Source organism: Hoplias malabaricus, chromosome X2 (assembly GCF_029633855.1).
Source record: "Hoplias malabaricus isolate fHopMal1 chromosome X2, fHopMal1.hap1, whole genome shotgun sequence".
NCBI lineage: Eukaryota > Metazoa > Chordata > Actinopteri > Characiformes > Erythrinidae > Hoplias > Hoplias malabaricus.
Window position 1 is genome coordinate 17,642,518 of NC_089819.1, and position 18,617 is coordinate 17,661,134.

The 18,617-nt window shown below is 39.7% G+C and overlaps 1 protein-coding gene across 1 annotated transcript; it reads right to left on the bottom strand.

Annotated features, from left to right (window-relative positions):
- Positions 1 to 1,360: 1,360 nt before the first annotated feature.
- Positions 1,361 to 15,348, bottom strand: LOC136676709 (repulsive guidance molecule B-like). Its single transcript, XM_066653895.1, has 3 exons — positions 14,894 to 15,348; positions 6,328 to 6,848; positions 1,361 to 4,222 (listed from the first exon to the last, which is right to left on the bottom strand). The coding sequence occupies exons 1-3, from the start codon at positions 14,988 to 14,990 to the stop codon at positions 3,539 to 3,541; spliced, it is 1,302 nt and encodes a 433-aa protein (XP_066509992.1). The 5' UTR covers positions 14,991 to 15,348; the 3' UTR covers positions 1,361 to 3,538.
- Between the last annotated feature and the right edge of the window lie 3,269 nt (positions 15,349 to 18,617).

Sequence of the window (18,617 nt, forward strand, 5' to 3'; positions counted from 1 at the left end):
TTGATTCTTTGTGATAGGCCTAGTATCTCTTATGTCATCAGTTTGAACTTTTTTGTATCTTTCTGTCAGAATGTGATGCAGTTCTTAGAATTTAGAAGAAACAATGACCCAGTGATGGACGGTAGACGACCAGCTCACTGGGATGTACACCCTCATATCTGAAGGAGTGAAAAAATGCAGCTGAGTGTTTTGTATGTTGGGTTTTTTCTGCACACTTCATGATCAGATAATGGTACAGGTGCAGGTACAGGGAGATATCTGATCACAAGCTAACCACATACTCTGAAGAACGCAACAGGTGAAGTGCACTACACACAGCTCTGCACCATTCTTTCTTTCTAGGTTCTTCATTAATGGGTGCTCACTTTCTTTTGTCATCACTCTGCTTAGTCACATCTCCCTCAGGGGAATGCTGATATTTTCGCATTACTCCTAGGTGATTGTTGATGTGTGAGATATAAAAAAATATTGAAAGGCTTTGTTTATGTGAAAGCCACTGACTCATTTAGGTGGTTGTGAAAGGAACCAGATGTTGACATTTCAGACATCTGAAATTGTTTTGTTATAATTATAAAAATATGTAATTGTAATTATACACAGGATGAGAAAATATCCAATGCCAATCCGTTAGAACTTCACATAGGGCCCAGCCCATGCTCCTCCTACCTGCAACCACTAAAGTCCTGTTGTCATCATTCGCTTTACATTTAAATCCTACACCTAAACACTAGGGTTGCTGTGGCTGTTTATGAACTGATCAGCAACCTGCAACACCCCCTCACCCCCCATCTAGCTTTACAGTCATTTACCATTCTCTTAACGGTAAATCCACATTGGCCTCCTGGTAAAAGTTTTCCCAAAAAGTACCTTGCATTTTAATATACACTGCAACTTTCAGGCCAAAATACAATTGCCAAGTTTTCATAAAACAATGTTCTACAACATATTTATCACAGTTTCCTGTAGTTTTTGAGAGGGAGGTTTTAGAGACATTAAACTCTTTCGAAGTCTGGTTCCTATTACCACAATCTCTTTTGACATTGAATAACACTGTTTACATCCTAACAATGTAACTTCGTAGAGGTAAAAGCATGTTCCACTTAATTAGGTTTTCCATGTAATATGTTAATGTCAATACGCCACTCACAGAATAACTGAGTGGCTGGATATGAACGTGTATGATTTGTATCTGAACTACACAGACCATAACACCAATGCAGCATGTTTTAAATTTTCCATTGGCAATATCAGAACAATTCAAGAGGGACAACTGATGAGCCAACAGTACAATAATAAACAAAGGTCGACAGCGTTTATGTATTTTCATTTAATGTCTTAAATAAAACACATTTTTTTTTCTTTTTTCCTTGTTTTTATGTCACCGCATCCAGTACAATACTAAAACACTGAAGTAACAATGGTGGTCCACTAGGTGGCGATACAATCACATCTCAATTTTTTTTCCAAACAGCAAGAATATGGAGCTTAGCTTTTCTAACAAGACACTATATTTCATAAATAATTTAAGTATAAACATTGAGCAGTCACTCTTCACAAAAACAGAATTCACTCAAGAAAAAAATGTCACAAAATCAAATGCAACAAAGCAAAAACACAGGATGAAGGCTTATCTTTGCAGTTAATTGCACTCAGATGCCTTGCTCTGGTCTTTAAATATTCCATTACACAATGAAATAAAGCCTATCTAATATTCGGCCAATCAATACAGACCATTTAAAATTTGGCCAATCAATACAGACTATCTAGGATTTGGCCAATCACCGCTCTCAGTGTTCCAAATACAATCTATTACACTTGTCACAGTATGGTAGCAGCTCTTCGGCACTGGCAGTAGTTGCAAATAAAACGTACAAACATGAGTCTACAGTAGCAAGTCTTAAAAAAGTAATATGGTACATAGGAAGATTTTAGGTTGGGGAGCGTTTTGTTGGGCTTCCACTCTGGATGCACCGTAAGGCAATTACCATAATGTACGAGATTTAACATTGCTGGCATAATCAGTTCATTGCAAACTCAAAGCACAGTGAGGTTTTTCAGTAAAAGAGCATGTGTTGTGAATATTTCATCAAAACCAATTAGATATTTGGAAGTTCTCCAATTATAGTGTACTTCAATTTGTCTGTGGATGAGGAAGCTCCTTAAAGACTTTATAAACTTTCTCTGAGGAGCAAAAGAAAATTGTCAAACACATTTTGCATTTCTTGGATGTACAGGTCTACAAAGGAGTATAAAATAACAGTTGTTTGCGCCAAACATAAAATAGTGCCATGGGCTTCATGTGCTAATTAGGAAATGCCAGGAGTGTCCCCATCAAAACAGTGACTCACACCAATTTTTGGCAAAATTAAGTCATATGAAATATCTTTTTCAAGGAAAGATAATGCTATCTCTGGTATAACAGTGTAATGCTTGCACCAGCCACATGCTGTAATAGCTAAAGGATGCACAAGATCTTTGGTTGGAGGACAATAAGATATCATACTGGACAACAAAGAACTGATGGCCAGCCTTGTTTGGCAACAGAGAGAAACTATAGAAGAGTTTAGAGCTGAAAGACAAAGAAAAATCTGCAGCTCCATCTGATCCCACAGAATGCAAGGCATGGCTCGCCAGCACAGGATAAATCACCACCTTCCAGTTCCCTCAGTTAATATAGTGTTGAACTTCACTCTGGACAGGAATACCTCGATCGAATCAGATTGTTTTGCCATCACAGTGCTATCCATGACTGTTACATGCACATCTTTACTGTGTATAAAAGTTTCTGATTGTCACTGATGAAACGCAGGACCGTAACTGAATGCAAATTAAATTTGAGCGGCAGGATATGCAACAAGTCACTGAACAATAGTCAACTCCCCTGTTTTAAGCCATTGAGGATTAGCTTTACTTCAGCCTATGTCTTTGTGTTTGCTTGGATTCTTCATATTTCTTTAGTTTTAAATCTATGCTCAGACAAATGTTACTACGATACTGAGTTATAGACTACAAAACAAGGAACGATGTACAGACAGATACTGTGACTGTCACAACTCCTTCTGATCCTTCGGACTTCAAACCACATTACTGAAAAACCTACTGCCACAGGGTTCTGTGGAATAAAATGGTGAGGTATGTTCTATCTATGTACAGACACACGTAAAGAATTTCACTGAAAATCCAAACAATAAAAGCGCTTGTGGGAACACTGTTCTGTAGTTGCAACATAAAAAAATAAAGTGCTTTTAAGACATCCTCTCATGAGGACGACGACAAAACAATATTACCAAAAAATAAAGTAAAAATAAAAACAAAAAAACCTAGAAAAAAAAACGTATTAAAAAACTTTAAAATAAAATAAAATCTCTAAGCCCCAGCCACCCCACCCCACTTTTGAAAATGGCATGTACACAAAATTTACAGTCATAGAAAGGTACATTTCCCGTCTCCTCCGTAGATGTATACACAGTATATACAAGTAACTTTTTGATTGTTCTCAAACAGTCTAATTTTTTGCAATTTTTTAAAATGGAAATGGTCATGGCCCTAGCAAGATTAGGAGTAAGCACAACAGAAGTGCGTTTATTGCCGCTGAGGAGCTTTGTTGGGCTCCAGAGCGTGAAAAAATGTGCCAGTGCTCCCTTTTGGGGTGGAGCATTTCCACATCCTTCAGCGCGTTGTAGGCAGCCGAGGTGAAGTTAGCATCTCCGGTGGTCAGGAGGTCAAAAACACAAGAGTGGAAGTAAATGTCCTTGATTCCCAGCTGCTCACTGCACTTGCTGGAGGCAGACTCCAAGCTGAAGGTGGACCCCTGCTGCGGGGTGGCAGTCCCAGGCCTGGCCTGCTGCTGTTGCTGCTGCTGAAGACCAAGCACTGGTAGTTGTAGATGGCCCTCTTGGTCGATGCGCTCTGAGCTGGGGCAGCCGTTCATGCACAGCTGCAGGTCCTGCGTTTCATCAAAGGCCATGGCCAGTTCCTCAGGCATGCGCACGGCCAAAGTCAGGTAGCGGCCCAGTTGCCGTACCACCACCGTCACACCGATGTAGGCAGCATGCAGCTCGACGTGACGACCTGGAGACTTCTCAATCACTAGCAAACTGCGCATCTCACTGGAGCCCCCCATCACGGTCCCATCCACAAACGCAGCCGGCAGGTCATCAGTCACCGCCTGGTACACCTTCTGATCTGTACACTCCTGGTATGGTTTAAATATTATTGTGATCTGAAAACACAGAATGTAAGGGATTCACATCAGTTTACTGTTTTACAGACAATGTGAATACAGCATCCCAAATACAATATTTATATTCTTAGACACAAATAAAATATTTATATTTTTTGTGAGTTAACTTTATACAGTTTAGCTATAACTGAGATTATATTCTTTCATTCTTTCTTTTGATGTTATTTCTGCCATACATTTCAACAAAATTGAGTAAAGCACTGTTGAACTAAAATTTTTATCACTGCTTTTGTTGGTTTACTGAATCTTTAGCTCCTTAAAATCAGGACTGGTGTTTTTTTCTCACCCAAATATAAATAATAAGCCAAGATCTCATTGTGTCTAAATTTTTACATTTTTACTTTAGCTTTAGAGCTATTTGATAAACACTGAATCATTTCAGAAACACTTCATCCATGAAAGAAAACAGATTTATCATCATGTTTTGCATAGAATTCCAACTATGTGCTAAAAAAAGACTAAATCTCACTGTATTCCAACTCTAATCTAAAGACAACTATTGGGACACCAAACAAGTGCTAACTGACTGACTACATTAGGTCAAATCAAAATGCTATTTGAGCTCTAATCCACATTCAAGCTGCAGAGTAGCACACTTATGTGTGGTCTCCTGTACACATGAACATACCGTACAGGTTTAAAATGGTGGTGTTCCACAACGCTGAAACGGAGGCAAAGGCCTGCTGACTAACAAGATGTGTGGCGTTACATTAGTGAAGGATGAATGCAAGCTTTGTTCGCATGACATGGATGAAAAATGACCACTAGCTGGCCATTAGGTGAGGCAGCTGAAAGGGCCTCAGTGGAGCAGTGTGTGCTAATAATTACGGGCAAACAGTTAATAATGCACCCCCACCTCCAAAGTCACAAGGTCACAAATGAGAGGTAGTTAGCATTAGCTCAGTCCAGCCTTCAATTTTATTTGTGTTATATGAAAGAAAAAAGAAATCTGTCTGTTAGATATCTGAAATATTTCCCTTCTATATTTGAACAAATATTTACTGAGCCTTAAACAAAGAAAGGCATGTAGCATGTAGAAGTCAACATACTGCGAGAGAGAGAACTTACAGCCATGCAGTTGGAAAAACAGAGACAGAGCCTTCTTTCAAGGCCACCTTATTAAGGGCTGTACCACAGCCCAGGCTACATCCAGTTATTAACAACCTTAAACTCTCACGTACATGTTAGTCACAAGTGTTAGTCACAAGATCTGAGCGCTCTGCTTTGTCCAACTAACACCTGTGAACACTTGGCCACAGCTAAAATAGCCTTTACATTTCTCACCCATCTGAGTGTCCGACTGATAAGCTTTATTTGTCACTCTTAATTTAAATACATTTTTCTGTTCTGACGCGTACATAGTGTTGTTATTAAAAGAACTGCTTATGTGCTGCAGTAAAATGACCTATTTCCCACCGAGTTCAAAATCTCAATACGAATTTGACAGGGAATCTGCTGATGGCTAAAAAATAACTGTGCTATATTTTAAAATTTCAGGGAGCAGACCCTCTCTGATACAAAACCAAATAAAAAATGTAATCTACACAAATACTGTGAATGAGATGCTCATCGTACAAAACTGGGAAGTTTCCTGAGAGATGCTATGTTGATATTCAAAGTTCTAATGATATATCCCACCAAATATTCATTATTTTCAAAGTATCAGAGCCAGAACAAACAATTCGCTCCCACTACACATAGGATAACAGCAAAGGCTTTCAAGCTCTCGGTGTTTAAATATTCTGGTTGAAGCAATCCTTCAAAAAGAAGAAGTTAAATAAAAGTTAACATACCAGCAACTAGGCAAGTACAAATGAATCAGTGAACCAAGATTTGACAGTTTGACTGAATCAATCCTGAAACATTATTTATAATAATTTTACCAATATTTATTGTTATTTTTTTAATGTGCATTCCATTACTGTGTTAATAGTTGAGTGTATTTCTAAATACATCTATAAACTATAAGAAAATAAATAAATTGAGCTGTGGTGAGATTTGAGAATGTATGATATTCCTCCCTTACGAAACCTAAATAATAAAATAATTAACAGGTTAGATTTACACCCTTTGTAATAACTCACCTTATTAGTTGCAGTAGCACTGGATCCCATCACCACCGGCACATTTGTCACCTGCACTGACAGGTAATTGTTATCGATAAGAGGCCACGCCCCCTCCACCTTACAGGTCTGAAACTGGTCCTTAAAAGTTCTGAGATGCGGGTCCCCAAACAGGCCGCAGAAAAGGTAGTTGGGGCGTGGGTTTTCGACTCCTGTCCCTTGCAAGGTGATCTGGTGCTGGTGCCGGCTGTGGTAGTTGCAGGGCTCGATGGGGGCCACTGGGTGTGTAGAGGACGTAGGGCCATCCTTGGAGCAGTTTCTCTGGCTCATGAGGTCACTGATGCCCAGCAGGGCTGAGTGGAAGACCAGGTTTCCCCTGCAGCTCTTGGAGGTGCGGTGTGTGCAGCCGGAGTAAGCCCGCAGAGCTTTGCAGAACTCGGCGTCAAAGCCATCCAGGGAGGGGTTCAGGTGTGAGGTCAGCGAGACAAAGTCTGTGGTGCACTTCTGGATCCGACACTGTGTGGTCTGCACCTGGCTCTCTCCTAGATGTCAGAGTAAAAAAAAAGAGGGACTTATTAATGGTCATCAAGGGAGAGGTGGATCCTCACTGTGGTAAAAATGTGACAAAATTTTGTATTGTTCAGACCACTGACGATATCAGAGAGGAATGATACATGATTCTGAATGAGGAAAATGATGGTCTGATTTCCTTTAAACGAAAGCTTAAAGTAAAACCTACCAAAGAGATTTCTGGAGGTCTACTAGCATTATCAGTGATAGTTCTGACTGATCAAATACAAACCTTTTATTAAAAACCTTGTAGTTCAAATGACCCTCCTTTGTGAAAAAAAAATCCCCAGTCATTTTCACTGATTTATTTCTGGTAGCGAACACCACAAGCATGAAGTGGAGATACGGCCTTATATTCACACAACACATTTAAAAGAAAAACAAACTTGCACAGCTTGTACAGTGTCGTTAATCGAATGACCTGACTTGGTTTAATAAGCCAGAATTATATCATTACTGTCTCATCAACTTTTGTGGGCTTGCGTATTTGCATGCAATATAAGACACCCAGAGTTACAAGAATACAAGTAAAAACTATGCGTGAGATGTATTTAACTATATGTCCTGAATAGGTCCAAACTGGAATTTCCTAAGCTGGGGTTTGTCTTGCATAAGCGTTTCTTCAAGGTCAGACTCTGCACCTTGTTTTACACTATGGTACAAAAGGCAGAAAGAGCAAGCTCAAAGAGTGTGTAAAATCTCCTGTTATCACTGGAGGAACTCCTTTATTGTGCCAATAAGATCACATAAATTGGTACATCAAAGGAAGAAAACACAGAGGCGTTTCTACGGTAAGGAATACAGAGGTTGGATTAGCACCCTTAGCCTGGAACTACAAAGAGCCACTCATCATAGAGTCAACTTTAGCCACTTACTCTGAGCTAATATTCAACTAAGTTCTTTTCAATGGAGCATAAATGTTCATGTTAATCCACTTTCCTCTCCAGACTGAAGGCCACAGTCAGTTGTTTTTTCTAGCTTTGGCCGCTCAGAAGTCCGAATGTGAGCTGCATTGGTAAAAAGCATTCTACACACCAAGTCACAATGTTTTTTGTTTGTTTAAAAACGGTAAGAGGCTCTGTTTCATTATTGATTTCACACACAAAGCACTTCACTCCATTATCAAGCAATGACATAGCACAAAATAAAACGCCTGAGAGTGAGAAAGTGCAAGAGAGAGAGAGAGAGAAACACTCATACACCATTAGCTGTGATATGCTCAAGTGTGGTCCAACTGCATTACCTCAGAGAGTGAGTGGGCAATGGAGAGAGTAAAAGAGTGAGCATCAAAGAATAAGAGAAAGGGAAAGAGTGAAAGGAAAAGAGCGAGAGGGGAAAGAAAGGGAGGCCTCTCATAATCTGATATGAGCTGCAGCCTCTCCATTAACACGCCTGTAATGACTCAATCTTCCACAGTAAGGGCCTCCCACTGCAGCCTGCTCTGCCAAGAGCTTCCAACCACAGCCCATTCAAATGCATGTGATTTGATTATCAGATGATGGCGTACTGCAGGCAGCGGAAGATCAGCCCACCGCGACCCACTGCAGCCAGCGGAGGAGGCATGACGAAGCACGGCCAGATTGGGTTTCACTAACAAGCTGTAAAACAATATGGAAGCCCAGCTGAAGCCGTGTTGTGGTACAAAAAGCAAGGCTTTGAAAACGCCAAGATAAAGGCCTTAATGAACCCCCACACACACTTCAGCATGGTGGGTTTTAGCATTTCTGCAAAGGTACTGTTTTTATTCCAAGAAAAAAAGAAGAATCTCAAGCCAAGATCCATTGCTTATTATTCAGTTATTCATCTTAAGGCTTCTTACAGTGCACTTTACATTATTCAGCAACTGCTGGGAGTTATTTCATATCTAGTGATGAGACTGTATCTTAGAATGCACAACTGAATTGTGAGCACTACAAACAGGGATTTGCTGGGCGAACTCCTTTCTACAGCGCCACTACTGATAATTCTACAAGCAGAATAGAAATCCATAGTGAAAATTATAAGCAAAACATAAAAATATTGTAACTACATTATCAGATGAACTAGAAAATCGGTTGTCTCTTGGAAAGTGAAATCTATGTTGAGCTGCTAGCGAGGAATGAGGGTGAAAGGGGAAGGATAAGAACTCAGCTCTAAGTATATAACTCTCCAAATAGATGGCAGTGCCAAGACAAAACAAACAATGCAGTTTTCTTTGTATCAAAAGAATCTTATCTAATCTCATTTTCAAAAACAATTTATAGTTTACTACATCATTTGAACAAAGCTGCTATCCTTCATAGTGTACGATAATGTCATAATAAATGGACCAATGGAAATGTTCCAAAAGTACTCTGAATAAAATATTTACATTGACTTCCAAAGTTAAGGGTTTTTCCCCTTATCCTATTAAGTTACTATTTTGCAGATACATGTTTTTCTTTAGACAAAGACCAAAGAATTGTTCTAGAAATTATTTAGATTTTTGTTACTACAACAAAAATATAATTTTCTAAAAACCCTAACGAGTTAAATATTTACTTAAAAGGAGCAAGCATATATTTTCATATAAATGTAAATCTACTTTAATAAAATCATAGATTATTCACTGACTTTGAAACACAAGCAGATCCATGATAATGTGAAACACTATCTACTTACACTTTGTTTAAAGACTATCTACAAAGAGACTTCATAACACATATATAAGTATTGAATTACATATTTACAAAGTAACACTTTTCAACACATATTCATTAATAGTTTATGAGAGTATTCATAAGAGGACAGAAGATGTTTTGCCCCAGTGTTGGATTCAATAATGTAACATATTTTAAAATCGTATGTGCTTAAATTAATTCAAATAATTATGCGCAGTTGTATTATATGAACCATTAGTCATTTAAAAACCTACAGACATACTCATGTGGCACTGTGATCTGTCCAGCTGAGCCCAACTCACTGCGATTGGTTAGTGGGTTAACTCTGCATACTGCAGCCCTTTGTCTCACAAAAGCCAGTAGCATGATAATCATTAAACACAAATATTGTGAAGCTTTTCTTGTAAAACCGCCTCAACTTTATCAGATATATATGACATTAATTAATGAATGACTCAAAAAAGATAGTTGAGCAAAGGCTCCAACATGACAAAATTGCCAGCTGCAGATGTAACCACATTAGGTAGGCATGCCCCACGCCCCACCCACAAACAGAGAGGCCTTTCACTGAGGCCCAGCGTGACCTCGTCACCCACCAAACTCATAAGTCTCCAGCACGCCATCAGCTGCATGTACGCGTTGGTGAATAAACGTCCAACAATTCTGATCTTACATCAGCACTAACGACAAATATATAAAACCAAACACTACACACGTTGTCAATGTACAATAAATATCATAGTTTAATATCAAACTTTGCAAACACGGTGTAAACATTAGCTATATACATAGACACACCCAGAAACAGATTCTGCCCCCGCTTTCCTGCAGTAACAGCTTCTACTCTTGTGAGAGAGCATTTGACTGGATGTTGGAACACTTCTCTGACTATATGATTACATTCAGCTGTGAGAACTTTAGAATGGTCAGGTACTGATGATGGATGATTAGCTGTGGATCATACATTCCACTCTAACTCAATCCAAAGGAATTGGATGATGCTACATCACTTAAAAGAATGCTGTTTCTCTGCTCCGTCGTCTAGTTCTGGGGACCTTTAACCCAACTAGTCTAATGCTTGGTATTCGGCATGGTGACCTTAAGCACATATGCAGTTGCTCTAGAGCATCCCATCATATTTCAATGCTTTTCATGGGGTGTGTGTAAAACTGTACATTTCTGTAAATTAACTTTGTCAAAACAGTTATTAAGCTTTTGTATGAATCACAAAAGTGACAACATAGTACTGTAATTTGCTATTGTTGTTTTTTATTTATTTTTTTTATTTTCCTGTCCTGCTGTTGCTTGTGGGATGGGTGTCAGTTGAGCCCCAGTGTGTGATCAGGGCAAACTGTGAGGCCTTTATCTGAGATCTGTCCTAATCCAATTCACAGCAGTCATGGACACAAGCTATTTTTCACGGCTAGGTAGCTGAAACACAATTAGCCCGTCACCTGACACTCCTATTTCAAAATCTCTGTTGTGAGGGAGCCAAGCAATTGGATCCACGGTCATACCAATAACAATAATGACACCGAGACACTTGATAAGAGGAGCAACGAAGGAACGCAGGAGAAAGTAGGCCATTCTTCCTCCAGTCTCCTCAAGCTGAAGGCTGTTTGTAATTTCAGAGCGAGTGAGAGAGCAAGGAATGGAATGTCTTTGGGGGTCCCCCAGGTGGGGGCAGCAGATCATAAACTATTACGAGCAGCAGAGGGTGAACAAATCAAACTATCACAGTCTGTGTTAGAATGTCTCAGTGTGCTGCCAAATAGTGATTCTAAACCCAATCGCCATAACTTCCTCTTTGTTTCTTTTTGAATTTCAAGAGTTACAACCCTTTTTAAAGAGTTTTTTTTTTATATATAAATATTCTAAGATGATTCAACATGCATTTCCGTGCCAACATATCTGGCTGGTCTCGGCCTCAGTGGGCTCAGCAATAACAATTCCTTTAATGTGGGACATGTAAGACAGAACTACAATCGGAAATAGATTTATAAAGAAATAATTGAAAGAAATCTTTTATACAGATAGCAGAAGCTTGTAAGATAAGACTCATTTCATGGATGTCTGCAATCCAAAAATGTCATGTAAACTCCAATGGCCTTGTCTTTAACTCTGAGTCTTCAGGGTAATAAGAACAAAGTCCTTAGTGTTCTTTTCTGGTTCAGCCAAGATCATAAAACCAAACTCGTAACAAACCAGTGACAGCAGAGAGAGAGAGAGAGAATGAAAGAGAGGCACAGAAAGAAAAGAGAGAGAGAGAGAGAGAGAGAGAGAGAGAAAACAAGGTGTTTGTTTCACAGGCCGAGTTAATTTGCAGGACTGAAGTGTGTCGTTTCGGAGCACAGAGTACACCCTTGTTGCAATTAAAGCTGCTGGAAATATTTTCTCAGGGTGGCCGGCTGCTCGGTGAGGCTCCTCAGCTGCAGTGGGGCCCTCTCTGGAGCAGCGAGTGAAATTTCAAGATGTGGAATTTGGCCAGGGCAGAGAGGTCAACTGCACCCCCCTTCAATACCTCCATTACCCACCCCCAACACCCCCTACCCCGGGGGTGAAATTTAACAACTGCGTGCAGCAGGGGGGGTTACAAACCACTGTGTTGGAATGACATCTCAAGCTCTAAAGCCTTAGTGAGATTTTCTTGGATTTCGCGCAAAATAGCCACTGTCTAACTGACCGTTTCTTTCATCAGATAGCTTCCGAACATGTGCTAGAACACTGAAAACTGGGCTAAGTGAAAGGCGCCTGGTTGATAACAAAGATCACATTTCAAACTCCTTGTATGACAGTGAGGAACATCAGCCACAAGCGGCTGGAAATGACAAAAGACAAAGGGAGGAGGGGGTGTTCTGCTCTTTGTGTCACTCTAGATAGGAAGAAAAAACCCAACCATACACAGTCATGTTTCTAACAATTAATATTCCTTAATAGACACCAACTAGCAAGATGCCATGTTTACAGCGTTGTCTTTTTCCTAATGAATTCATGCTTTTTTTTAGAAAAATAGGCATTTTTGACTGAATTATTCTTTTAATAATGATGATCTTCCCATTTGGAAATTCAGCACCCTGAGCAGCACTACCCCACCAACAACCAAAACAAAAGAAAGAATGATTATTAATAAATCTCATTTAGTAATAAATGGTGAACACCATGACACATCACTTCATGCTGACGAGTGTTGTATTTTTATAGCACAACATTCTGAGTTTGTTTCAGCTTTAAAGCTGTTTTAAACCTCACCAAATCAGGTGCACGCCTTAAAAGTCACTGGGACAGCCTGTCAGGCAGGGTAACTCAAAAAAACTATATGCGGAACAAAAGGGAGACAGTATAAAAATGATAGCATCTTTGAAATCACCTCTATTTCAGCTTTTTGCACGTGTCTGAATTGTTCAACTGTCTTTCTGTCAACACTAAGGTCCACTGAAGTGTGTTGTGCTTGACTGCCCAGGGTCCACGTTAAATTAATTACGAAGGTGTGACTTCTCAATGGACACCCAGCAGTATTCTCCCACTGCCATTAATTCAGAATGGCATGAATACAGGCTACAGCCAGGACACCCAAAGTGGAGCAGCTGTCAGAGAGCCAAGCCAGCAGAATGCACCGAATGTGTAGCGATCACCATCTCCTTTTCATCCCAAGACAATTCAAATTCTCAGAAAGGGATAAAGTGCTCTCCAAATTGGAGGAAGCCCTCTAAAGGAACTCTGTTTTCACTAACCAGTCCAAAATGGAAATCCAAATTAAATACACAATGGTATATTCAGAGTAGCTCAAGCAATGTTGTGGAGCGTTTTTTTTTTTTTTTAATAATCTCTGCTAAGAAAGAAGAACCACTCTTTGCTTGAGAAAAAACAAATCAGACTTTTTGACCGATAAACAAGTCTATATTGGCATCAAATAGTCTAAATTAATCAAAAATTAGATCATGACATTCCTTGTGCTCTAAGGACATTAAAGCACTGGTTAAAACCAGGTTAAAAACGAGTAGTTTGTAGCTTTGCCAAAGCCCAGTATTTAATAATAAGGGACATTTCTCTCAGAGTCAGCAACTATAGGTGAAAAACAAACTGCACTGTACAGTGAGTGAAAGTGATCCTGCAGTAAGACATTTAGCAGCGGAAAAGCCAGAATCTCCCAATCCTGAGTTACAGATCTGTGCAAATCAATACAACACCAATGCAGAGTAAAGAAAATGGAGAAACCATGAGGCAAACTCTCTCTCTGGTTGCTTTAGTTTTGCAAAATACAAGAACTTCTAAATTCTATGATCGGTTTTAAAAATGTCTGCAAAGGCTTGAGAGTTCTTTAGTTTGGCTTTGTTTTGTAGATGCAACAGACAAAGAAGGGATGATTCTCTCAGAGATAAAAGCTGCCTTTCAGACAGATTTCCGATCACATTAGAAATTTTAAGAGATGTGCCAATCATGCAAAATAGTCTTTGTCATTAAGGGACACTGGAGTGTGCTGTGGTCCATATACAATATGGCAAATGTCTGACTTAAACTTCATAAAATATCAAACACAATACAGTATGATACACAATGACATCAGAATCATATCTGTAATCTCTTACTAATCTTTTGTAATCCAAGAGTGTGATATTTTTGTGTCACTGTAATCAATAAATTCATTATATAAATCAGCAGATGTGCATGAAAAAAGTCAGATATTGGCATCAGTGTTCAATTCCTACTGGTGTTTCCCTGGCACTCATTTATTTCTTTTCCTTATTCATTTCCTTATGAGTAAAACCTATAAAGTTCAGGCCCTATTCGATTGATTTTGAGTGAGATTTCTCTTCAGACAACACTACATTCCTATAAATAACTACAGTTTATTTACTAGATGTGAGAGCCTCACACAAATGATTATTTGCACAAGCTTGATTTGTGTTCCAATATTTTCAACACAGAAAATAAACAGAAATAGTGCACTATCTAGTACTTAAAGGACAGTACTGTATTTAAATGTGGCTTTTGGCTTAAGTGTATTTCTACAGGCTGAATACCAGTGTCTTATTAAATACTGTAGAAAATGACTAAAGTTTAAATAAAATACTGTGACTTAGCTAGAAAAGTACTTTACAGTCCTAGAGGACTTCTGGCTGAAGAAAAACACAAAAGATAAAAAGCTGAAGTGAACATTGTACACCACTAGCGCTATAGAAATGGCGCAATAAAACATGATTTTTAAAAAATATATGAAAACAGAACTATTATTCAGCACTTTAAAACATTCTACTTTCTTGCAGAATTACTATACTCAGATATTATTGCTCGAATTACAGTTTCTGAAAGCAGTCTACAGTTATCAATATTTGTAGAAAGTGCTGGGGATAAATAAAGAATTAATACGGAGTTTGTACCGAGTACGGAGAGGTATCCGAGCAGCAGGAGTAGGCGGAGTGAGGCCGGGAGCTGGAGGCGCTCAGCCCCGGGGCAGCAGGAGTCTGCTCTCCCCATACCCGGCCATCCAGCGCCACGGAGCGAGCCGAGCCACAGCCGAGGAGCCGAGCCTGGAGCTTCCTCCCCCGAGCGACTTTAACCGCAACTACACACCCGGGAGCTCCGAGCCGTCCACGCCGTAGAGGGGGAAGAAAAACAACAACACAAAAGTGAGGAGAAACGCTACTGGAACCACTGGGCTTCTCTATCTACTTATTTCGTCCTTTTTTTCCTTTTCTTTTTCGTTCCTTACGTTCCACCTTCCATGAGAAAGCGGTCAGTCCATAAACAACGCAGCAGAAGCCGGTGTGTCCATCGCATTTCTCCTCCAGCACACGGACAATAACCCCGCGTCGTCCGAGTCTGAGTCCCTGTGTTTCTTGTGGACTCAAGAGATCGATACGAGAGTCAGACGAGCGCAGCGCTGAGGGAAGCCACGCCCACTCATGTTTTAAAACCACGCCCGTTTGAAAAAATGAAGACCCCGACCACGCCCAATCCCCGCCCATATATGACGCCTTCTGAACATAAAGCAGAGCAGGTCCCATTTAAATAACTTTATTCTACAAGACACATATAAGTCTTCATCTCATGCAAAAACGTTGAATACGTGATTTTTTAATGAACACGTAAGGCCTTAAAGAACATTACCTACATATTTATGGCAAAATATCACATTTTGTAAAGTGGGCAAAAACTCCATTTATTTATTTTAGAACATATTTATATATATTTTTAAAAGCATATAGAGTGCTCAAATGTTTGTGGATACTTTTGTAATGAATGATTGTATCTAATTAAAGATAAAGATAAACCCATTCCTGATATCAGATGTAAAATGTTTGCTGAAACAGATGCTATAGGTTTGTTAAGTCTGCTTTGTCACAGATGCAGTATACAGACACCTTAATATTTTACAATACATTATTTGTTCTTGGTTCCTGCAGAGTATAACTGCAGTGAGAGTGGTGTTTAAATGGCCACAAACCCACACTCTCCCTACCCTGTCTCTCTCTCTCTCTCTCTCTCTCTCTCTCTCACACACACACACACACACAAAGTCATCTCTCTGTCTCCTTCATACTCATGACTGACTGGACCGCAGCACACCCAGTGTCCAGCAGGGGTGTAGGAGAGTCCAACAAATCCGTCTTATCGGGGCCATATTTGTGTGCAGACACCTGCTTATCCAACAGACTTTACACTAGATGTTTTAATATTACTGTGAGGATTTGTCCGCATTCAGCCACAAGACATTTATACTCCTCCAGCTGACCCTTGCCACTAGGCTTGCTCTAGCTGCATATTATGTCTGAGACTTGGATATTGTTTTACTACTGTTTTGAGCTAATATTTTAAACTGCATTTACAGTGGAGTAAATAAAATACAGTGGAGTACATAAAAAGAGTGTCCTTTGATTTCTATTAACACCATTGTGTAGAAATCAGAGTTAGTTTGTATCTCAATCAGTAACCATTTCTCCTGAATCAACTTGAAAAACTGAATTATGCACGTTTTTAAATATCTGTGAATATTTTTCTCACGCTCCCAGAGGGAAGGCAGAAGTCTGTCAGCTGGGTACACTGCAGTTTAATAGAGTAACAGCTAAAGGAAGTGTGGAGGTTTCAGAGGTTTATTACTCTAATCCTCTCTGCTCCGGGGGGCTTAAGGGGCCTGCCCAAAATCAGCAGAGGTGCTGGGGAAGCCTCTGTCAGGATCCAAAATAGGATCTGACTTCAAATGAACATGTTGACTCTTGCTATAGTGAGATATTACTTAGAAGATTATACTTTTTCCATAATGTCAAAATATTTTTGAGGAAACATTGACCAAACCACTTCCTTAACCACAGTGTAAAGCTCCTAAATCTGACTGGCCATGGTCAGCTTCTGTGGGCACTAAGATATATACAATGTATATATTGTAGTGCTGCCCTTCAGGCATTTTGGCCTCACAAAGCTTAGGGTTTCTACAATGTCCATATGGCATTAATCACATATTGATTGGTCATATAGAGCATGGTAGAAGGACACTATCAGAGGCTTGTCCCAGCTTGAATAGAGGTCAATTACTATTAGCTTTCTTGACCTTCCGTGCCCCGGCAAACCATACAGCAATTTAAAGAATCATCAAATTCACATTATGTGGCCGTTAAAAATCACTGCATGCATCCGAATGCCCTGCTGAGTGTGAAGTCTGCATGGAAATCTGTCAATGGCTCAAATGTAGTAGGCATTTCTTTTGCCCTTTGGTGTGAATTCTCTCACTTTCACCAGGACAAGTACATTTCTAGATGTACTGTTTACAGATCTGTAACCTATATAGCTCTCAAACTGTCATTTTTAATTGTTAAAGATGGACAGCTCCAAAATGTAATGAAAGTTTAATGAATGTCCATATCACACTTCTCTTGATTTCTGAATATAAATGAGTCCATATAAGCTAAGCTTGAACAGTTTTTTTGATGTCACAAACACACGTGTATTTGCCTATTTAGCCTACAGCATTCACAGTGATGTTATAAGGGATCTTCATTCATTAGTTCATTCATCTTCTGTGACCGATTCATCCTGATCAAGGTCAAGGTGAGTCTTGAGCCTCCAAGGAGTTATTGGGTGTATGGTATGAATACACCATGGACAGGTTGCAAGTCCATCACAGGGCGTCACACATTCACCCAGTCACTCGCACACTCACAGACCATTGCACACAGCCAATCCAACACACACAGACACACATTTTTTGACAGTGGGAGGAAAATGGAGCATGCAAAGGAAACCCACAAAGGCCTGGAGAGACAGTGAGCCAACACAGCCATCAAACCCAGGACACAGAGACCCAGGAGTTATGTGACAGCAAAACTGCCTGTGGCTGCCCCATAAACGGTGTTATAGGGGATGAATAAGGGGTGGGAATATAACAAAGTGAGTCTGACAAAAAAGAAATATGACTCTTTTTAGTACATTAAAAAACACGATGTTTTTAATCGGACTTTAAGAGAAAGCAGGTCCTTTGTTCGGAGATTATATTCTAATACATTTTTGGTCAAATCTGTTGGTCCATTTGCCAGGAAATATTAACAACACTATGCTGAAAAATAAAAAAAATATAAAAAATAGAACAATCTGTTTATAATGTGATGTGATGTGGAAGATATATACGGTTCATATCCAGAGGGATGTGGTAATGTAGTTTGCAGTGAGGATCTTGTTAACCGGTGACAAATTTATGGCACAATTCCCTTCCAAATACATAGTCATACACTTGGCACTTAAATTCCCATTGAATGCACTAACCTCTTACAGTGCAACCCTCTTTACAAGCCCATAAACACCCACCTTCTATTATCCTGTCTGATGCGTTTTCTATTCTTGTCCACATGGTTCATCCACTATTGCTTACAGAGCATTGTCCCTGCAGCTGGACATCCGCCCCTGCACTGGATAGTCCACTCTGCCCACTCTCAGCTGGACGAGACCCCAGCCCAGCTGCAGAGCAAATGCGAATGACTGAAGCACAGTCTAACAATGCTAATAAAATCTATTGTGCAGGCCATAAGTGACAGGACAGTGTATTGGATCTGAAATGAAGGTGCTGTGTATAAAAAAGACCCATGGTGTATACACTACATGGGCAAAAGTTTA

Coding starts and splice junctions, on each gene's coding strand:
- LOC136676709 (XM_066653895.1), bottom strand. CDS start 14,990: ATGGGGAGAGCAGACTCCTGCTGCCCCGGGGCTGAGCGCCTCCAGCTC. Junction 6,849..14,893: donor CGGATACCTCTCCGTACTCG/GTACAAACTCCG, acceptor TCTGACATCTAG/GAGAGAGCCAGGTGCAGACC. Junction 4,223..6,327: donor GTGCTACTGCAACTAATAAG/GTGAGTTATTAC, acceptor CTGTGTTTTCAG/ATCACAATAATATTTAAACC.